The sequence below is a fragment of the Mytilus galloprovincialis genome, chromosome 13 (genome assembly GCF_965363235.1).
Source record: "Mytilus galloprovincialis chromosome 13, xbMytGall1.hap1.1, whole genome shotgun sequence".
Taxonomy (NCBI): domain Eukaryota; kingdom Metazoa; phylum Mollusca; class Bivalvia; order Mytilida; family Mytilidae; genus Mytilus; species Mytilus galloprovincialis.
In genome coordinates this window covers 53,288,300-53,312,639 of record NC_134850.1, presented here as the reverse complement: position 1 = coordinate 53,312,639, position 24,340 = coordinate 53,288,300, and the positions used below count along the sequence as shown (strand labels likewise).

Genomic DNA, 24,340 nt, shown 5'->3' with positions numbered 1-24,340 from the left:
CCCGCGTAGTAATAATAAATCACACATTGAGCTGAAGACGGGTTCGCAAAAAAAAGAATCCCGAATGGTCAACAATAATACATTGCTCAATGTGAATAATTATCTATTTTAACATAACACCTAATTTCAACAGTAAAAACAAATAACAAAACATTGTTCAATTTGATACAGAAGTTTACGAGTTGTCCTACGCTTCAGAACTTTGAACTGAACTTGACATTCTTTTAAAATGCATGACGCAATTGACATCGTTGATTTTGTTACACATAAAATTGAGAATGGAAATGGGGAATGTGCCAAAGAGACAACAACCCGACCATAGAAAAAAACAACAGCAGAAGGTCACCAACAGGTCTTCAATGTAGCGAGAAATTCCCGCACCCGGAGGCGTCCTTCAACTGGCCCCTAAACAAATATATACTAGTTCAGTGATAATGAACGCCATACTAATTTCCAAATTGTACACAAGAAACTAAAATTAAAATAATACAAGACTAACAAAGGCCAGAAGCTCCTGACTTGGGACAGGCGCAAAAATGCGGCGGGGTTAAACATGTTTGTGAGATCTCAACCCTCCCCCTATACCTCTAGCCAATGTAGAAAAGTAAACGCATAACAATACGCACATTAAAATTCAGTTCAAGAGAAGTCCGAGTCTGATGTCAGAAGATGTAACCAAAGAAAATAAACAAAATGACAATAATACATAAATAACAACAGACTACTAGCAGTTAACTGACATGCCAGCTCCAGACTTCAATTAAACTGACTGAAAGATTATGATTTCATCATATGAACATCAGGCAGAATCCTTCCCGTTAGGGGTTTAGTATCATACCATCATAACATATATGAGAAGAACATAACCCGTGTCATGCCAACAACTGGTTTTTGAATAAATGTGTTTAGTTCCGATGCAAAGACCCTATAAGTGAATCAATATTAACGCCAAAATATGCAATCTTTAATGACCTGACAACAGTATCGTAACTATATCCCTTCTTAATAAGTCTATTCAAAGGTTTTGTTAGTTTTTGAGGTGAATACTGACACCTTTGTGCTTTATAAAGAACATTTCCATAAAAAATTGGATGAGAAATACCTGAACGTATAAGAAGTCTGCATGTTGAGCTATATTTACGAATGATGTCCTTATACCGATGATAAAATTTAGTAAATGTTTTGACTAGTTTGTGATATCGAAAACCCTGGTGTAATAATTTTTCAGTAATACATAAATTTCTCTCGTTAAAATCTAAAACATTGTTACATACACGAGCGACTCGTACAAGTTGAGATATATAAACACCGTAAGATGGTGACAAGGGAACGTCACCATCTAAAAATGGATAATTAACGATAGGAAATGAAAAATTATCTCTTTTATCATAAATTTTAGTATTCAGCTTTCCGTTAGTGATATAGATATCAAGATCGAGGAAAGGGCAGTGGTCATTGTTAGTATTAGCTTTATTTAAAGTAAGTTCAACAGGATAAATTTCTTTAATATACATACTGAAGTCGTCATTATTGAGAGCCAAAATATCATCCAAATATCTAAAAGTATTATTAAATTTGTTTATCAGTTTTGAAGTCGATGGTTGTCGTCTTAGAAAATACTGCTGTTCATGTTTGTCTGTTATCAAAAAATTGGTTTAATTCTTATTGCTTTAAAGTGGTGTTTAAAAACCAACAGAACGCATAAAAGTAATCGTTAGCTTGCATAAGGTCAAACAATACGTCATTGGAATGCGACTGCAATACACATTCTGAGGTTACGCAGTTTCACACAACACTTAACACACACAGCGAGTCCTTAGTTTAAGATTATCTTATATTTTGGATTTAGGATAACTGAAAAGAAATAGGTTGACTATTCCACATATGGTAGTGGCACAATCAGGGGTTGCTTAGAGGGCGTAACCCTCTTGAAGTGCTGGGTCAGGTCCTCATGGTCCTGTATGGCATATTTTAAATTGATACCGATTATGTTATTGTTGTTTTATTAAACAAATTGTCTACTTTCTATTGTGAATTAAGTAACGTGTTACGATCTAAATTTATTAAGTCTTATGCACTAAAGATAGGAAACTCTAAATCTGTCATCTCAGTCCAATTATGTTTAACTTTAAGCAATTATTTAAACCAAAAAAATCGTGCTGTTTTAATGTTTTAATGTTTTCCAACCTTTTTTGTGTGTTATTCCCAAAAGGTTTAATTCTAACCTTTGGTCGTTAATCATGACAGAACTGCATAATTGTATGAAATATTGCACGAAAATTAAAATTAAAACATGTATGTATATGGAATCATTATGCTTTTTAAACACCTTAAAAATAATGAATTGTCATTAATTGTTTTGTATTAAAACCTCCAAACAATTTATAAGCATTATGTGTTGAAACATACCATAAAGATGAAATTGACCTTGTTATATTTAACGAAAGAAATTTCAGGTCACATTCAATTCAACCTGTTCAATTTGAATCATTTTAACTCTAAAAAGCAATCAAATAACTAACAAAGTCCAATAGTCATAATAAGTTGTTTCATATTAGGTAGCTAACATAGTCTAAATAAATAGTAAATGATTCAAGACTAACCTATAAATAGTCTTTTGATCCTCCGTGAATGCAATATACAAAGTAAGCGATTTAATATTAGAATTTGCAGTTGATAAATTACTCAAAAAAAAAATATTTTGTAATTATATATATAACTTATATTGTATACCGATGAAATAGAAGCGAAAGATACCATTGGCAGAAAAACATTCTGACACATAAGTACAAAATAAGCTGACAACGCCAGGGCTTAAAAAGAAAAAAGACAACCAGACGAACAACATCTAGTACAAAGAAACACAACATAGAAAAATAAAGACGGAGCAACACGAACCTCATCAATATCTTGGGTCATCTCAGGTATTCGGAAAGGGTACGCAGATACTGTTACACATGTGGCACCCGTCGTGTTGCTCATGTAAGTAAAACTCAATAATACATTTAATTCGATAGGTCACATTAGAGCTTTCTTACAAATTGACGAAAGGTACGAACGAACGTAAGGGGAGCGTGTATTTCATTTCCACGATAACATTTGGAGTCTATATTTTATCCTGAAAAAAAGAGATTTTTTCTTAATGAATTGTATTCTACACAATTGAAGCATTTCGCAAATAAAAAACGCATGTTGTATCTGAAAAAAACGAAAAATGTTTAAAGTACACTTACGTCCGATACGTTGTTTATGTTCATCACGATAACACACATTTGCGCGGGAATTTTCAAGCATGAATTTTAAAACGTAAATACAATTTACAAATTGTTTAATGAAATTCTTGAAGTATATTACTTTAAATTGAAACACAAAATTCACAATTATTTTAATATCTATCAGTTTAAGGCTATGCTAATTCGCCTGACAACAAATCTGCTCGTCGCTTTGCCAATCCTGCACACAACTCAACAATTGAACTGAGTTTCCATCTTGGATGACAAAACAGGCTTCCAATTTCTTTAAATGTTTTAATTTCCTTAATAACATGTTCCACATACACTCTACGGTTTCTGTGTAAAATGTTAAATTTCCTTCGAAATCTTTTCTCAGCCCTAGTTTGTCTTATAATTTCAACAGATTTGAAGGGTGTTACTAGTGGATATCCATTTGGATAAATACTGTCAGCCAAGATGTAACACTGTGGTGGAAAATCAAGTGCATCCCCGGGTCCAATCGGGCCTATACGATGATATGCGTTAGCGTCATTGTCATGTCCGAGAAACCCTGAGTGGATATAACAGATGTTTTTGTCGTTGTCACAGATAACCTGCAAACATAATAAATGGATGTAGTTTTTAATTTATTTGTCAAAAATGGAGAAAAAAATCCTATTGTATGGCATGTTTATTGTTATTTAAACGTTATACATTAAAGATTATTCATTCAACATTGAAGATGACCTTAACCTTGTAATTGATTGATCTGACATTCCTTTCCGCTTGGACGCATTTGACGGTTAACGGTCTGCTCGATTACTGAAATAGTGATATATACAGTATTCGTTGTCGCACAAATTACAACCTGAATGATCAATGGTAAGTGATGAAAACAATTATTGAATTTATTTCGATATTAATTCTGTCATCTTTTATTTATTGTGTAACATATGGCAATATATTATTGCATTGGCGGATCCATATGATGGGGGGAGCGGGTTCGGGGGTTGTAACCCCCCTTTTTTGGCCGATCAATTCCTTTGAATGGGAGCATATAGCTGGAACCCCCCTCCCTTTATAAAATGGCTGTATCCGCCCCTGCATTTCCACAGGCGCTTTGATTCTTAGTATGGATAGTAAAATTGGGTATTTTCTCTGGGTCGTTTAAATCACTCGAAACTAGGTGAGACATGCACAACAGTGATAGATATGTATTATAAATATAGAAAATTGTATATTTTAATCGACATTTTTTTATCTGTATCATATACCCAAGCGCCAGTGGTCATTTTGTCATAGGTGGACAGTTGTCTCATTGGCAATCTATCCCATATCTTCTGGCTTTTATCGTATGGTGGAAATGATAACCTGGGGGTTAAAAACGTCTAAAACGCAATCATGGTGTCTTTTTGAAAACAATAGATTTGCCAATGAGAACTTTTCTGTAATGCAAGCATACCTGAGTATGGATACAGTGGTATTTTCTGTGGCTACTATAGAAATCCTGCTGCGGTTCTGTTGAGGGAATCAGGATCTCGTGCGGTGTTCCATCAATCATGCCAACCACATTGGGCATCTCTGGCCATTTTCCTCTGCGGTTTAGTCATTCCTGTCTAGTTGGCCACCGAACGTTGGGGCACATATCTCCCACAAAATAATCCACATTTTTTTATAATTAGGCCAACAGTTGCAATACTGATACCAAAACTCATAGACAGAAGAGTATACGTGGGGTATTGTCTCAACCAAATAAGTGTCAATAAAATTCGATTTTGAACTGAAGTAATTTCTTTTCCATGCAAGTTGAGGTTTTGAGAAACGTCGATGACGATGTTCTGAAAAGAAGTGGTCGATTCTCCGGTAAGTATCCAAAATTCATAGTTGGGACGCAAAAATCATCTCTTTTGTCGTAAAGATTTGTTTTCCACCGACCCTCAATTTCTAGATGTAAGTTAAGATATAAGGCAGAATTGACTGTATCTGTTGTATCCTTTATCTCAAGTTCGATGGGATAGCCGTGTTCAACATAGTCAGAACATTTTCAATTATTCAGTGAGAGAACATTACCTAAATAGTGCGAAATACAGTTAAATGGTACTAGTACTACTTATCTCTTTTCTCTCTTCCTGAGAAGTTCCTGTATGAAGTCAGTCTCATATGAATAAAAGATCAAGTCGGCAAGAAGAGGAGCACAGTTGCTACCCATTGGAATGCAGATTTTTTTTTATTGAAAACAGTACTTGGAAGCTATATCACGTTGTTTGTAAGGACCCTTATGTCGATTATGAATCCAATAAAGAAGGAGGAACCAGTGGGTTTTGTTTTTATCTATGGTTGAAATTCCTACATAGAACATCAAACAGACGTATGATTATGAAAACAACAAATTTATCCTGGAAGTAGAACGTGTGTTTTTGTCTCATTGTTGGTTTATAAAGATTGATGCAGCATGAGTATTCATAAATCCCTCAAGTTTTCAATTCTGATTCGTACCTCATAGCCTTGGTGCTTTCCGAAAGAGTATCTACGACTTTTTCTCGCTTTTAACCATTGCCTGGCAATTTGTTTACTGATACTAGTTCTGGTATCTATGATGAATCTATTTACAACCACTGGGTCTATGTCACTGCTGGTGAAGTTTCAATTTCCCGAGGGTATCATCAGACCAGTAGTCAGCACTTATGTGTTGACATGATTTATTATTGACATGGTCATAATTATAAATTAACTGTTTACCAAACTTGAAATTTTTAAAATACTAAGGCTTTTCTATCTCAGTAATAGATTAATTACCTTAGCTGTATTTGGCAAAAATTTTAGGAACTGTTGGTTCTCAATGATCTTCAACTTCATTCTTTATTTAACCTTTTCAACTGTATTTGATACGACCGTCACTGACGAGTCTTTTGTTGACGAAACGCGCGTCTGGCGCAATTACAAAATTACAACTCTGGTATCTTTGATGAGTTTATTTGGCACAATCATCTATTGAATTGTATAACACATCGATAGGTGACAGGATTGGTCAAATAAAAGACCAACCGTATGGAGGTCTCATATGAGGGCGATAATGAAACCTCGAGGTGTGTTATACAACATTATATACCTTCATTTGAAGAATCAGTCATGACGACAGCAAGTTTCAATGAAATTTACGTCAATGCATATAGGATTTTACAAGCAAGAAAACAATAACAAAAATATTCATACTGTTTCCACGTGTCCTGAACGAGTGAGTGTGTTTTCTTCGTAAATGAAATATTAAAGGGAAGAAAACAAGCCTCATAGTACAATTGAGTGAATAAATATCCAATATCGTTGATAATTTAACAACAATGTTTACAGGATAATCAGTTCCGGAGTTAGTGAAGTGTTTCTACCTGTGTATAGGTTACATATTATGAAAGAACACAGTATGCATGACTGAAACACCTGAGCATAAGCAATCGTAGGTGCCGTTTTAATTCATAAAGGAATATTAAATAGAAGGTAAAATCTACTTGAAGATTATTTAAAGATAGACCGATAACTTGTACCTTAGGTTTTTTCAAGTTGAAACAAAAAATTTAATCTTTCATCAAATACCAGATGATGAATATGGTTTGCAGATTAACTTGAAATATATTCATGTATCTATCAAACTATTTATCTCAATAGTCTCTTCGCATATTTAAACCCGTCGCATTTCTGCTCCTGTCCCGGGTTAGGAACCTCTAGCCTAAGTTGGAAGTGTATAATTTTGTGTGGCATTCATTTCGCTGTACCTGTTATATGTTATTATTGTTAAGGATCCTGTTAAAGCCCGCCTGAGGGCACAACATTTTTCGTTAAAGACCCGTTGGATGCTTTAGACCGTGTTCTGCTCTATGGTCGAGTTTTTATCTCTTTGACATATTTCCCGTTTCCATTCTTTATTCTTGTGAAATCTTATCACGAATTGTTTGAATTAACAAAAATGGTATAATTTGATATTGGGATTTCAAAAATGAGAAAATTCTCTATAAAATTTTGATGAGAAAAAAGTAAAATAACAAACGTATTCAAAACGGAAAGTCCCTAATAAAATGGCAAATTAAAAGCTGAATCAGATCAAACGATGGATAAGGATTGTCATATTCCTGACTTGGTACTGCGTGGCGTCAAACGGGACTCTAGTGGTTTTGTCAGGCATAGATTACCTGAGCTGTATTTGGCAAAACTTTAAGCAATTTTGGTCCTCAATGCCCTTCAACTTCGTACTCTATTTGGCCTTTTTACGTTTTTTGGATTCGAGCGTCACTGATGAGTCATTTGTAGACGAAACGCGCGTCTGGCGTATATGCAAAATTTAGTCCTGGTATCTATGATGAGTTTATTTGTACTAGAATTTCAATTTTATATCACAGACTACTTTTGTTACCATATTTGAGAATTGGGCGACAACAGTCAATTTTGTATGCGAATTAGCTTAGTTTAGATCCTGTGAACTTATTTGCGTTCTCAATTGAGATTTAGTCAGACATTGAATTTTTAAGGGGTTTTTTTAGTAGACAAAATTGAGTTTTTTTTATACATAAGTGAAAATTTAACAAAAGTCATTTATTTGTTACAAAAGTCAATTTACGTACCAAAACTGTATTTTGTAAAAAAAATAATTTGCGCAAAGAATGCATCAAATTGAAATAGCTGAAACAGCAATTTATATTGACCACATACTTGTCGTTTATAACGTGTCAAAGGATATCCTCATTTTGTTTGAGTCTTATGTTGTAAAAAAGTTACATTTTTAACGTTTTATATCTTATAAATAGAACTTGAAAAAGGATACCACAGATTCAGTAATATATACTCCATATATAGACTAACATCTAGAAATTGACGATGCAAGTCGACTTAGAACTACACTTGTCATAAGAAGAGACTATTTCAATTTTATCATTTTGAACTTTCCAATTTAGGTGGTTCCTTCATATAGAAAAAAGTAAAATAAGAAAATACCGAACTCCGAGGAAAACTCTAAACGGAAAGTTCTTAAGCAAATAGCAAAATCAAAAGCTCAAACACATCAAACGAATGGAAAACAACTGTAATATTCCTCATTTGGTAGATGCATTTTCTTATGTAGAAAAATTGTGGATTAAACAAGGTTTTATAGTTAGCTAAACCTCTCACTTGTATGATAGTCGCATAAAATGCCATTATATTAACAACGATGGGTGAACAAAACAAACAGACATACTAGTAATAGATAAAATGTCACAAAATAGGGGTACAGCAGTCAAAATTGTGTGATAATCTTAATCACTATAAAAACAAAAAATAATTAACAAAGAAAACAAAAAAATGTTACAGATGAAGCACATTAACACAAACAAAAGACAAGAATACAAAATTAACCATAGCACAATAACAAAATGACGGAAAGAACGAAGCCACCTCATATAGATATTACTAGACTTAACATTTTTTGGAGTGGAGAGGGACCTAGGTTTCCTCATTAGGCTTTCTTTGATAGAGGGGTTGTTGTAGTTTGTTTTATCATTTTTATATCACAATATCTTTGTTGAAATTTTTTTGAGGGAAATATTATCAATCTTCTGACCCAGGAATAGATTAAAATACTAGTAGTTGTATTTGACGAAAGCTAGCGACATGATTGGGCCTTGAGTGCTCTAAATTTCGTACTTGTTTGGCATTTATAATTGTTTTGATACGAGCGTCTCTGATGAGTCTTTTTGTAGACGAAACAACAATCGTCTGACCTTGTATTTATGCTGAGTTTATTGTTTCTATGTAGTCGTGTCTACCGTTTGTCTTGGAAAAACTCGTTTCAATTTCATACTTTCATCTTCGATGCATTTATGGTCTACAGAATGTACATTAGCGACAGTTTATGAATTGCTAGTAGGTAAGATCATGCATAGAACTTAGAATAGAGTAATTCATCAATCATCTATTATGTGATGCCAATCATGGAGTATTATTCTATCTCAGTTCAACCCTATCAATGACTCTTCATTCCTGGCAATTCTGAAGCTTACAACGGCTAAACGAAAATAAAGTCGTCGTAGATACCAGAATTGACATTTTGAATTTGCACTAGAAGTGCGTTTCGTCTACAAAAGACTCATCAGTGACGCTTGAATAGGATATTTAAGTTCTGTGCATCCATACCCCTAAAAGTCTTCATTCTTTAAAGCAGAGGTTTTGGCAAACACATACTATACATTTGCCAATTTTTCAGGTTTAGTTCATTTTTTTTAAGATCATATGAATTGTTTGTCACACGAGATTTAAAACTTTTCAACTTATTCAGCAAACATTATGGAAAACAAAAATAAAGGCAACAGTAGTATACCGCTGTTCAAAACTCATAAATCCATGGACAAAAAACAAAATCGGGGTAACAAACTAAAACCGAGGGAAACGCATTAAATATAAGAGGAGAACAACGACATAACACCGAAACGTAACACACACAGAAACGGACCAAGCATCAGACAAAACACCACGAGAATAACAAATATAACATGAAAACCAAATACATGAATTTGGGATAGACAAGTACCGTGCCACGTCTTATCTCAATTTCTCAAAAATAAGAGAAAACACAAACGACTCAACGTTAAAATGCAACACACACAGAAACGAACAATAATATAACAATGGCCATCTTCCTGACTTGGTACAGGACACTTTTAAAGGGGAATAAAAGTGGTGGGTTGAACCTGGTTTTGTGGCATGCCAAACCTCGCACTTTAATGGCAAAGTTAAATATAACATTGAAATGACAACATAATATTACAGGACTACAATACAAATTAATAGAACATTTTAGACAAAGAAAAACATGATTAATAGATAACAAAAAGCATCAGGTTTAAAATTCAATACGCTAAAAACGCGCCTTGTCCACACAAGACTTACAAGTGACGCCCAGATATAAAAGATCGAAAGTGAAAAAAGTACAAAGTTGTACAACACTGAAGATCAAAAGTTGAAAAGGTTTCGCCAAATACGGCATTGTTTTTATGCCCGGGATAAGAACATTCTTATTATATAGAACAATTCATGCTATTGCAAACAGTAAATTTTATCAAATGAATATGAAAGAGATATACATAAAGAAACTGAAGTATTAACTAATTACAGAAAACTAAACCCGAATACATAACGCCCAGATATAAAAGATCGAAAGTGAAAAAGGTACAAAGTTGTACAGCACTGAAGATAAAAAGTTGAAAAGGTTTTGCCAAATACGGCATTGTTTTTATGCCCGGGATAAGAACATCCTTATTATATAGAACAATTCATGTTATTGCAAACAGTAAATTTTAACAAATGAATATGAAAGAGATATACATAATGAAACTGAAGTATTAACTAATTACAGAAAACTAAACCCGAATACATAATGCTATTAAAGTTTAACACAGAATAGACACACCCGAATCAGTCCAGGCGTCAACGTAATTAAAAAAATGTGACGTCACATACGATGGCGAAAAGGCACAAACGTTATGCCACATTTGAATTTATGAAATTTAGAAACAGCATGACGTCACATATGAAAAACTATCAAAGTGAGATAGAATTAGTATTGATTTAAGATTATATTAGAACTAAATACTGATAATTCATTTAAACAAAATGCATATTGCAATACTTATTAATAACAATTAACAGTAATATATATATGTCCAGTTTGTTATGAATCCAACTTCAAACGTAAATAATCGTACAAAATTTAATATAATTAATAAAGGCGGTGATTAATTTTTCTATCCGTAACACCTAAATATAATAAAAAGACGTCAACACATTTGACAAAATCCGATGAGAATTACAAATATAACATTAAACATGTAAACTAAATACATGAATTTGGGATCAACAAGTACAGAAACACGTCTTATAGTAATGCGAATTCACATTCAGCAAAACAGTCACAATCGGGAATAAGTCACGTTTGGTAATTAAAAGATTAGACGACATAATGACAAACCACAATCTACCATGTGATAAAAATGTCCTTAGCTAGTTTGGTTAAAGAGACATCATATGGATCCACCAATTCGTGATGGTGTCCATAAAATTTACGGAGTGTCAATTTTAATCTGTCCTCCTCATAACTTTGTTGGAGCAGTTTCTGCGTAAGGAGCACACTCCTGTATATGAAGTCCGTATAGTGTGAACAAGCACGTGAATAACGTATCAATTGTGATATGTAAACACCATACGAAGGGGCAGAGGGTATGTTACTGCTGAGAAATGGGAAATTGATAATTGGGAAGTTGAAATCGTCCCGTTTATCATAGATTTTCGTGTGAAGTCGTCCATCTACGTCAATATTGAGGAAAAGATCAAGGTATGAAGCAGTCCTTCTAGTATCAGTAGTATCCCTAATTTCAAGTTCACTGGGATATATGAGATGTAAGTATTGGCTGAAGTATGGGTTGTTCAATGATAAAACATCATCAATATATCGGAAAGTAAAATTAAAGAATTTCGCAAGGTGCTTTTTCTTTTTGTCTTTTAGAAGGTTCTGAATAAATTCTGCTTCATACGAATACAAAAACAAATCAGCCAGCAGGGGTGCACAATTAGTACCCATTGGAATACCGACTGTCTGTTGAAATATAAATCCTCCAAACTCAACAAATATATTGTCGATCAAAAAGTCCAGCATTTTAATAATATCATCTTCAGTATATTTTCTGGAAGATTCAGTGTGATTCTTAACAAAATATGAATTATTGTATCCCAAAACAAGAAATTTGTATCTACGATTCCCATTTTTATAGAAAAAGCTCTGTTTTATGAGATGGTGAAGTCGATCTTTCAACTGAGCATGGGGAATAGTAGTATATAGCGTAGAAAAATCAAAAGTTTTTATGTTGCTGCAAAATTGCAAAGATTGTGATCGAAGGTTAAGCAGTAGATCTTTCAAATTTTTGAGAATCCACATCTGGTTAACACCACTGGTAGAATATATCTCCTCACAATATTTTTGAAGCCCATCTTTAACTGTAGAAAGAATAGAAGTCAATACTTTAGAAAGATGTTTAGTCGAACATTTTGAAGACCCAGCTATGTATCGTTCTTTATATGGAGTTTTGTGTAATTTAGGTATCCAGTATAATGAGGGCAAGTTTTCTTCGTTTTCTTTGATGTTGATACCAAAAGAAAGAAGGACAGATTTATGATTTTGTAAAATTTCATCCTTGGTAAAAGATGTTAAAGAATATGTGGGATTACCAGTAGTTTTATCAATTCCAAGCTCTGTAGTGAGACATTGCAAATAATGTTTTTTACATATGAAGACAATATTATTGGAGGCTTTATCTGCTGGAACAACGACATATTTGTCATGCAAAGAGGATAAAGCATCCACAACCTCCGGATTCTTGAAAGGGTTAGAAACTCTAGTACTCATATTACATCTTAGTTTTTGGATGCGCCTCTGAATGCATGATCGAATAGCTTTGATCCATTCAGACAGAGTGTCCAGGTCGGGTTCGTCTGGTTCGCGCTTTATCCATTTTCTTGCATAGTCCTCAACTGCATCCATCAGTAACTTGAAATTCTTTTTCCAGTTGATGGGCTGGGGGATTCTATACTTTGGTCCCTTGGCTAGCAACTCTCTTAGTTGTTCATTGGTAACAATACCAAGGTCACCAGTAATAATATGACCAGCTGGACTATAATTGTATTGAGAAGATGTACATGAGCAATCCGGAGGCATTACATTTGACAAATTTGTATGTTTCTTTTATTAAGGGTGGCATAAGCTGTCAAATTCATATTTTCCGTTTTGATTCAAATTCTAATATTAGATTTATAACTCACTAAAACGTATACTAGTATGCAAATTATGAAAAGTATAAAAGGTGTCAGGCTACCAATTTAGAACTATGTAAAAGTAGTGTAACGAAAATCGGTCATAGTTCATTTATTTTGATGTGAAACACCAGTTGTCTTTCCCTATTGATTGTGTTTCTATATGTATATAAGTTTCTCCATAGTTGGAGCACCGTCTCTTTGTTAAAACACCCCAAAAGTTGGTATAATCTTATTTTTTCACCCCTTCAAGTATAATGGACCGTTCCATATGGTAGTATATAAACCAGCTCAAGACAGAGAAACTTTGTCAGTTATATGTGGACCGTTGAAGTGATAACATCAGGGATTATTTTCCAACTGGTAAGTAGAGTGAATTAAGTGATTCCAAAGGATATATAAATAGTGTTCGGATTTATATGTGGATATTGCAATAGTGATTGTGATACAATGTATAAAGTGAATCTGATATATATAAGTGGTTATTGTATTAATGAGAATACAAGGTGTATACTTGCTGGTGTTGCAAGTTGTACTATGTGGAAGTGTGAATACTTCATAGATTTGTATTAGTGAGAATACAAGATGTTTACTTGCTGGTGTTGCAAGTTGTTACATTGTGGAAGTGTATTAGTGAAAGTGCACTGTGTTAAACCTTACCAGTTGGATAATATTCATTGTGTGGGAACTCAAAGGGATAGTTAGTGCGTGAGTTCAGCTGTGGTATATATATATATTCCTTGTGAATTGAAACATTGTGCAAGTGTAATTGAGTTATTGTGTTATTGTGTTATAGTATACTACATATTGGTGGACGTTGTAAATCGAAGTTGTATATATGTGATTTTGTGTTCATACGTTTTGTGTAATACTTACTTGATGCATGTTGCAAAGTAATCTGTTGGTGACATGGTGTAATAAAGGGCCGTATGCATGTTGCATAGTAATCTGTTAGTGACATTGTGAATAAATCGGTCTGATACTTGTTGCATAGTGATTGCATAGTGACATTGTGTATATATATTCTGTTATGAAAAATTGTGTCTGTGCAGTGTGAATGAGGTACTTCACCCGGCATTTTGATTACTGTGCATTGTGTGGCGTATATATTTGACATTGTGAATTCATTTGAGGATGTGTTGATTGTTTGAATAGGACAACTGGTTGTGGTGAACAATTGAGTTGAACACTTGAAATCCTGATTTATTCAGATACGGATCCATTGATCGCCCGGTTACACGTTACAGTAGCCCAACACTGACAAAAATACTTTAGATGTCATTGTTATCTAATACTAATTTGCAGAAATGAAACTTTTGTTGAAAGAAAAACATATTAAGACTAGTTTGAGTTTTAAATTTACTTGTCTATGAGTATGCAATAATAATTCATGATTTATGAGCTCCATAGTATACTAATTTAATAGATTTACATGAAAACCAGGGTTTTTTTTCTTCAGTTTTTGATTCCGAACAGTAATTATTCGTTGCCTACTTTAAACATAGGCTTGAAATTGGCAAGGTGAAAGGTTATGCATGCACATGTAGGATTCGGGATATATCTGGTTTCCATGGAGTTAATCTTAAAGTAAAACATTAAGCAAGCTGTGAAAAATGCAAAATTTGGTTGTATAAATAGGGATTTTTAATTGGTTATCTGACACGGATGCATGCACTCCATAATGTATATCAACATTGTGTGTGTATTTTTGTTGACTTCATATAAGTTACCATCGAGATGACCTCTGAAAACTGTCGACGGTCATATAAACTGACAGAAATATAAATATAAATAGAAAGCGACTTGGAATTAGTTTGTTTGATTTCAATATTGTAGGTTAAAAAGGTATGTGTATCGTTTTAACTGTATAATAATGAGTTTTTGTAGATCGAGTCTGTCAAGCAAATGATTCATCCCTATTTCGCTTTCAATGTTGACATTCTTTATATTTTCATAGTTGAAGAAATATTAAACTTATCACACGCTAATGGGTTAAATCGAACTCGCAAGCGAATAATTCATCCGCAATGTTTCTTAGATTTTTAAGTAGAGTATACATACTGCGCCTTTAAATATCAAGTAACATGTAGACCAAAAACAAAATAACTTAAGACTGATGATGACAATGTCTTCGTCCTATATTGATTGTTAATTGCTGTTTAGAAGAAGATATTGTGTGCAAATTCGGGACAATAACTGTACAGGAGATATGCATATACCATATTTTGTACTATCCCATATTTTGGACTATACCGAAACAGAGTACGTCTATTAATTTTAAAGCGCAAGATCATAAACAGGATAATTTCTTTATCCGCCAGAATTGCAAGACGTCTCGTAGAACTGTAACCTCTAGGAATGCTTCACATGTTAACAACGATAAGCATCATTGTTGAGGGCCGTTTACGTGCGTAGATATTATACTAGTAGTTACTACTAGTTATTAATTTCTGAGTCATTTTGGTTTTTGTATAGAGTTAACTCATTGGCAATTATATTTAAGGAATGACTGTAATATTTTTTCTGTCTATGAAGAAATAACATAACAAATATGGTGCACACTGAATAACGCGCGTAGCGGGTTATTTAACAGTGTGCACCACATTTTTTATGTAATAACGTCAGCCAATCAGAAGACGCGTTACATCCAAAATTAAATTATTACATCTTGTATCTATATCCTAGTAGAATAATATTTTATTTCTTGTGATTTCCTAAGTTAATTTATTTATTTGTTAACAATTTTGAACATAAGTGACTGTCAGTATACAAAAACACCGTTAAAGCTTACTGCAACTTATTAAAAGCTGCCTTAATGAACTTGTGAATAAATCTGTCGTCTGCTTTGAAGTGTAACTATTACAATAGCCTGCCACCATTTTTATTGAGCCATTCAATGTAATAAACCCTGTACAGAACACTGGCATGTCATCCACTGTGACATTTGTCCATGGAATGAAGTCCTCTAGCTGAATTTCATGTTTGCACCCTTGCGGAATTATATCATCAAGACTTCCCATGTTTGAAATAGACAACACAAACGGAGACTTTCCTATTTCCGGTTGATTGCGTATTTCTGATGGAACGTCTCGAAGTAAGACTTTCATTGGTTCCCCAGTAGCTAGACTCTCATCAAGTCGTTTCTGGCATTGTTGAGCTATAGACCAAAAATTTGCCTTTGATTTTAGGTCTAAAAGATTCATCTCGACTAGAAATGGGAGGTGTATTGCCCCGACGCTTCCAAACGACTGTTTAATTCTGTCATCCATAATGTATCTTGTTAAGTCAACCATTATTTCTACGGGGACAATAAATTTGCTGGTACTTGGTGGGAGTGCTGTTTGAATAAGCTGTGTAAACGAAACAGTCATGGCTGCAACAATCGCAGACGTAATTTTAACGTTATGGTGTTTACATTGTCTAAACAATGATCTCGATTCTGTTTCGTTCAGTTGTACGGGGCATACATCTGTCGAGACTTTTCTTTTCTGTAGTTCGGCTATTTCGGAATTAAATGCTGCATTGTATGTGTCTATTGCACATGTTGGCCATTTTGTACTATCGTTTGTCTGAGATACTTTCCTAACAAAATCTAACGGTATAACATGTTCGATCGACGGACATAGATGACGCTTGTATAACGGAGCAGTTGGCAGTACTCTCTGTGAGCGAAGAATGTTTCTGGTCAAACTCTGAACGATTGTATGAATTTGATGGAAATCTGATATTGCATGATGAAAAATGAAGAAGAAATGGAAGGGATATTGCAATGCATCTTCACTCTGCTTAGTTGGATTCTTCAACCATGTAAATTTCCAAAGAGGACCTCGATTAAAATCGAATTTATGAAGTCGTTCTTGATTCAGTATTGTTTCGTTAATGTTTGTGTATTTTTCATGGATGGAAACAGGCATGTGTTTTCTTTCAACAAATTTGTATGAATGACGGCCAGTTTCGACAATTGTTAACCGCAAAGCTGCAAATTCGTCCACAAGCTTAAACAGTGCCTCCTTAACATTATGACGCGTTACGGGATGTTTTGTCGACATTTTAAAGTATACCGGACACACATCAACTTCTCGGCAGGTATACGTGTGGTACATTGTTTCTAATAATCCGAGTGTCCTTGACCTTTGGGGGTTTGATTGTGTGTACGGAAGAAGGTTCAGATTCTCCTCTGACATTGTCTGGCGTGTCACTAACTGAAATCAAACGAAAACATTAGTACATGTAACTATACTCTTAGCGATTTGTATTAGATTACAGTACTTGACATCCATCATTGTATTATTGTTTTTTATCAAATATTTTTGTTATCGTGTAAGAATTATATATATTGAGGAAGTTGGCTTAAAATATTTCCTTAACGAGAAAGGTATCTAATCATCTATTTAAAAAAAAACTGTACAAGTTAGTATCACACAATACGGGAAACGTCCAGCTTCTGAGAAACAACCTGAAGCCAAATTGAACATGACGGAATGTTCTCTAAGTGTTATATTTCGAAAGGCAATTCAACATTGCTGCCAGGACCAACTATGGATCCCGATTGATATGCGTTTAATTACTAGCCATGGCATTCTTTACCGATCTAAAATTCAACATGACTGCCACTGTAAGAATCTAGGCTGCTCCTCCTTATAAATTGTTTTAAAGATTAAATCAAATAGGTTTACTACATGGCGGGAATGTTGCTAAGTTGGTGTACATAACTTTACAGTGTTTTTTCTTTCTTTCATTTTGTAATTTAGAATTTAGACCACAAGCGCTAATTATAGGTTTTCGGTTGAACCAAAACTTCGAACATTTTCTTACAAGAAACCAATTAAATAATAGTTAGATACATTATATTTTCTTTAAATTATTTTTAAGGGGGTCTTCCCACTTCGCATTGTTTTGTTGAAGATCTGAATTTATAAAATTCCAACGGAATCCTTACAACACAAAAGTTAACAAAATGACGGATATAACATCTTTTTAGTATTAACGTTACGTTACGCAAAATTTCATCATAAGAATTCTTCAGATCACAGGTTAACTATTAATGTTTCCTTTGTGTTTCATAAATTTTTAGTTTAAACATAAATTGTTATGCTGAATAAGTATCCAAAATGTTATGACCTGAACAAATTTCGTTTCTTGAAGAATCTCGAGTGAACTTAGCGCAACAGATAAAGAATACAAACAAAGTGTGTCGAATTAATTAAGGTAACCAGGTTGCACCAGTAGTCTACATTTTTGCTTCGATCAGCTGTTCAAACTGATGATTAACACGAGAAGAAAGTTTTACCTGGCGAGGTTATGCAGTAAGATATAATGCAGATGTAATAAAACTACACATTTTCTCAAGATTTGTCCTAATAATTGGTATCTATTTTCAAACTGTGTGATTTAAAATATATGTAACATTGTCTTGATTGATTGTTGTTTACTTTACCTATCGTCAAGTGGCAAATAGTTCATGAATATTCAGGACGAGAAAGATGTCTTGGATATCTATTATAGTTAACACTCGGTACAAAACAAGTAGAACAGCTTGGCAAATTTTGCATATCGGTTTTTTTCTGCCTCATATGCAAAATATGTAAATCATATTTTTCGAGATAATTTTTGAACATGCATGTATTGTCTTTAAAGATGATCAACGTGACTAAAAGTAAATTTCTACCTTATCAATGCAAACTAATTGTTTGCAGATATTGAAGTAAATCCAAGTTTAAACATATGTTAGTGAAAAGAAGTAATTGAGAGCAATATCATTAAAATACCTATGTTGATGCCTTACATATAAACACATAAGCTTAGATGGTTTTATGCTTTTAAACAAGGTTTTTAAATAAAGTTTCACAAAATGCTTTGAGTTGCAAAAATGGCGTCGGACAGTTATCAAGACTAGTTATAAATTTCGTCAGTAACCGAATTCAAACATTTCAAGACAATAGAACAGGGAATAGATACGGGGAATATGTCAAAGAGAAACATCTGTAAATTTAAAGTGCATAATAAAATAGGTATAACTTACCATATAAATGATTTTCGTTTAGTTAATTTGCATTTTTAAATCTTAAGGACTGTGGCAAATATGTGGATTATGACATTTTTTGTATCCCCAAATTAAAATGATTTGAATTTCATTGCCGCATGGTCTAAAATAATCCTCAAATTTGATCCTACTCTTTCCGATTGCACTAGATTTTCAACGTTTGCATTAGGCTTTGGGTTTTCAAATAAATTTGGCTTTGGGCATCACCGAAAAGACGTTCATTGTCGAAATGATTATATTATAGAGGCCTATTCATTGGGAGTGTGAGGAGTAGACACCCCCCCCCCCCCCCCCAATAAATTTTTGCCATAAAAATCATCCTTTTATTTCTCATTCTAGAAATACGCCCTCTATAAAAAATAAAATCCTGGATTCGCCCCCTGTATTGTAATAGTACTAGGTTCGATATTGTTATTGTTGTTACTTTCATTGAACAAACTGTCTCCTTCCATGAATTATTGAACGAATTTCAAAAATAATTAACAAAGTGTATATATACATTTTTGTTGTAAAACTTGTTTGATTATATATGACATATATGGAATCACTAAAACATGACTGGAGTGCCCCCACTCCAACCCCTCCGTTTAGGTCAGTCAGTAGCCCCCTTCTTATAAAATGGTTAATGCATTGATGCCTTTATATATATAATAATCGTTATTTTATATTAAAACCTTCGCAAATAATTACGAATAAGCATTATCGGATAAAATCTCCTAAAAAATAATGTAATTGACCTTGTATTTTAAATAATCACGTTCACAAAAATTTAATCTGTCCAAAATCAAATCTATTTAATTTTAAAAAGCAACCAAATACCTAACAAAGTCTCATACTGATAATAAATTATGTTTGCATAAATAAATAGTTAATAATTCCAGACTAACCTGTTTGTTTACAACAGCCTTGTGATCCTCCATGTCTGCAATACACAAAGTAAACGATTAGATTTAATATCGTAATTTGCCGTCAATGAATTACTCAAAAGTAAAAATGTCTTTGTAGTTCTATCAATAACATATGTAATAGTGTCTAACGTTATAGTGTATTACACAAAGTTTCTCGTCACAAAGTTTGCTCAAGAATAAGAAAGGTATTGTCCAGGTAGTCTTTTAAACCACTGGTTATAAACAATGTTTTTTTACGAGCCTGAGGCTTGAATGGTTTTAAATAAAATATGATAAAACGTTAAAAAAAATGAAAGGCGATTATCCTTAAAGATAAGGTCATCACTTAATTACTGAACTATCCCGCAATTTTAGCATGTTTTGGCGAGTTCTTATAAAAATACATGTTATCTTGCTATTTTAATTGAATATCTCGTAGGAAATGGATTAACATCGTTTATATATATAAACCTCAAGGCTTTAACATGGTACAATAAACACAAAAATGTAAGTGTACTTCAATAGCCTTAGTAAGATCGTTATAATGTAATGCTCTTACTTTAAAAGATTTAAAAAAGAAAAGAATACGTTCATCGTATATGTAAATGAACGTCATTTATGAATTTAGATATTCTGTGTAAAAGTGTAGTGCATTTCATTTCCTATGCATAAAATTATTTTCCATTCATGAAATGAACTGGTTATTTTCGTCTAACTTTTATAAGATCAATCATACCTTTCATGCGTAGAAGGGTGACCTATGTATTAACAATTGTCATAATTTATCAAAACTATTGGTCTCTGGTTATCAGTAAGGAGGTGGGAGGGGTTGAAATTTATTTGTGCGAGCTACTGAAAGAAAATTGAGTACGCCGAAGCAGTGCTGACAGCTCTTTGCTATCGAAAAAGAAATACAGAACAAGTTAAATTATACTGAAGGGAGAAGGAAGTCCATATCACGTGATACAATCAATTGAAAAACAACTGTCGGATTCCTGACTTTGTATACATGTATTTTCTTAAGAACACGATGCGTTTTATAGCTTAGCTAGCTAAACCTCCTAGTAGTATGACAGTTCTTGTTATTTCGTTATATTGACAAAATTGAGTGAGCAAGCCAAACAGACATAGGATAATTATACAATGACTGGGATTCCAGTGACGGATCCACCGGGAAAGAGGGGTCCACTGGTCGGAACCCCCCCCCCTTTTTAGGACTAGCAAAGCATTTGAATGGGGCCATATGGTTGGAACCCCGTCCCTTTTATTCTGGGTTGGGACACCCTTTTAAGCATGACTGGATCCGCTCCTGAATCCAGCAGTCCAAACTGTGTAAACAAACATAGCAAACAAACAAACACCACTAACTTCAAATTATCAAATATCAAAATATTTATTTTCAACGGTGTTACAGCTTAGTACAGTTTAAGACTGCAAGTAATTATAACTACTCAAATGTTTAGGACTCAATTCTTCGTCGTTGTAACTGCTATTAAAGAAAATCAACTTTGACACGGGCTGCGATAAAGACACTCTACTTGTATTTGTATCAAATATTTTCAGAACATTTATTTTCTGTTGGAAAACTGTTATAATTTCGATGAAATGTAAACTTTTGGTTAAAAACAAGTTATTCAATCTTGTACTATCATTATTATATCATAGTTTTAGTTTAAACACATTTGAACAAAAATTAATAAAGATCTTAAAAGCAAGAGAAAACAAAATGACAAAGAATATATACGTACTGTTTTCACGTGTTCTGAACGAATGGATGCGTTTTCTACGTATATGAAAAATCAATGGGAAGAAAACACACCTTACAGTTCCACTAAGTGATAACACATTCATAATAATTAATAATTGAACAATACTTTTTAACAGGAGTTTCAGTTCCGGAGTTAGTAAAGTGCTTTTGCCGGTGTATATTGTACATATTATTAAAAAAAACTAGTAAACATAACTAAAAAATCTAAGCTTTATTAATAAGATATTGAAATAAACAGTAAAATTTACTTGAAGATTTAATAAAGATCCATGTTGAATTTTATTATACGTTAAACAAGTTTGTTCAATTAGAAATTTAGATTTAAATCTTGCATCATACTTGACGAAAAGATGATCTACAGATTAACTTGAAATGTATTTTAAAAAGGGAAATAAAAAAAAACACACTCCGAGTAAAATTCTAAACGGAAAGGCTCTAAGCAAATGAGAAAATCAAAAGCTCAAACACACCAAACGAATGGATAACAACTGTCACATTCCTGACTTGGTAGAGGCATTTTCCTAGGTAGAAAATGGTAGATTAAACTTCTCACTTGTATGACCGTCGCATAAAATTCAAAATGTAAAATGTATCTATTGTATCGAATTATATTGTCCTTAATAGCTATAGTTTCTAATGAAATCTAATCACTAATTGAAAAACATAAAAAAATGCTATTACTTTTCTCTAGGACTGACAAAATCGGAAAATACTAAAGAGAGTTATTTGGCAGAGAAAAAATATCTCGTGTTGATTTCCCTCTTACATTTTTTATAGTTTGATAATCTAAATATATATTGTCATAAAAAGAAACTTTGCAGGAAGTCTGCATTGAAAATTAAAATTTGCTGAAAAAGCTTCTTTTTATATCAAACCACATACTTGTCGGTAACAACATGTCAAGGGATATCCTGATGTATTTGAGTTTAACATGTTTAATGTAAAAAAAAATGCATTTTAAACGTTTGTTTACTTTTACAAATTGTGACTAAGATGGAGAGTTGTTTCATTGGCACTCATACCACATCTTCTTATAGGCTAGCAAATGTCTTGGAAAAATATTTTCAAATCGGTAATCATCATCTTGCCATGTTTGTATTTGTTACTGAGTTTTTAGTTGGAATCACCCGGTGACCTAAACATTGACAACAACACAAGAAAATATGTAAGCTAATTGGTTAAAATATCATGAGCCTATAATAGATAAATATTTGCAAAAGGCAGCTTAAAAATGCTAATGAATATAGAAGATTATACCAGACAAAATGAAGACGTAGATACTATGTCGTTAATATACATCAGAATCAAATGCTTTCTGGATAGATGATTACTCGTGCTACAAATATGTTGTTGTACCTGCAGACAAAGCCCCTAAATATTCGTAGTTGTTAATTTACATTAAATATCTGGCTTATTTTGATGATAATGGAACGAGAAATGTTTAAATCAGTTAAAAACCCAACATTTACTGAAACGACACTTACTATAGAGGCAGTTTTTAATTGTCAAATGTTTATTTTGTTTTTACTTTTGCAATTTCAAACAAGAAAAAATAATTGTGACTCACTCTACAAAAGAAAATACAATCAAACTTTATCGTAAGCTGAAATGTTCATGCTTATGATATTTACACTGAAACCACTTACTCAAAGAACGAAGTGGATCCGGCATTGGAAATTTATGAAGTCTAAAGACCTGTTTGAGTACATACTTCCAAACGCCCTCTCAACGTTCAACAGTATAAAACATGTTTACTAACACAAACGTTCCTCATTCTTAACTAAAGGCTAGTTTGACAGAATTTGTCCAATTCTGTTACATAAGGAAGAATGCCGATTAAATATCTTGTTCGAGGAAGAAATAAATAATACTTTGTACAAAACATCTCAGATTCTGTAACAGAACAGTTCTCTGAAACTGAAATCATCCAGATAAATTGATTTTACTATTGTATTAATACAATAGGTGTGACGTTTTTAGAGGACGTGTTTGTTTTACATAAATTATCATCTTACCTATTGAACTTGAAATAAAGGATATCACTGACTCCCCTTCATATGATTACCGTGATTTATATCTTGAAATTGACGATAAAGGTCGACTGAGAAATTACTTTGACAACAAAAGAGACGGTTTCTGTTTTGAACTTTCCATTTCTGATCATTTCTGTGTAGGCACATCCAAGCAGCGCCTGTATAAAGAAATGGGTAACACAGTTGATGAACATGGCAAGGATTTTGTTTCCTATCATGATTTCTTTTATAGAGGGTTGCTTGTGGCGTACTAAATTATAATCCTGGTACCTTTGATAACTATTCTTTAGTTTTCAGTGTAATATGTAAAATTTTGCGATCAGTGCATGAGTTATTGAAGGTCGGTCTCTGAGATCCACTCCTGTGTATTATTCCACTTCGTAACGTTTCTGAGTGTCCAGTTTATAGATATGACTTTCTTTGCCATTTTTTTTAATTTTCACAATGAGTCTGAACAAAACTAAACTGAATTCATTAGATGTGTTTTGTGCTGTAATGCTGTGTCATCTCGTATCTCCTTTCTACCGTAATGCTGTGTCATCCCGTATCTCCTTTCTACCGTAATGATGTGTCAT

General features: G+C 33.3%; 1 protein-coding gene across 2 annotated transcripts; it reads right to left on the bottom strand.

Annotated features, from left to right (window-relative positions):
- Positions 1 to 15,729: 15,729 nt before the first annotated feature.
- LOC143057094 (uncharacterized) lies at positions 15,730 to 23,418 on the bottom strand. Of its 2 annotated transcripts, none has more exons than XM_076230326.1 (3): positions 23,379 to 23,418; positions 19,965 to 19,999; positions 15,730 to 17,236 (listed from the first exon to the last, which is right to left on the bottom strand). In XM_076230326.1, exons 1-3 carry the CDS (start codon positions 23,401 to 23,403, stop codon positions 15,815 to 15,817), a joined length of 1,482 nt encoding a protein of 493 aa, XP_076086441.1. In that variant the 5' UTR covers positions 23,404 to 23,418; the 3' UTR covers positions 15,730 to 15,814. The 2 variants fall into 2 exon arrangements, with proteins under 2 accessions (XP_076086441.1, XP_076086440.1); XM_076230325.1 differs by lacking the exon at positions 23,379 to 23,418 and adding an exon at positions 21,713 to 21,860.
- Between the last annotated feature and the right edge of the window lie 922 nt (positions 23,419 to 24,340).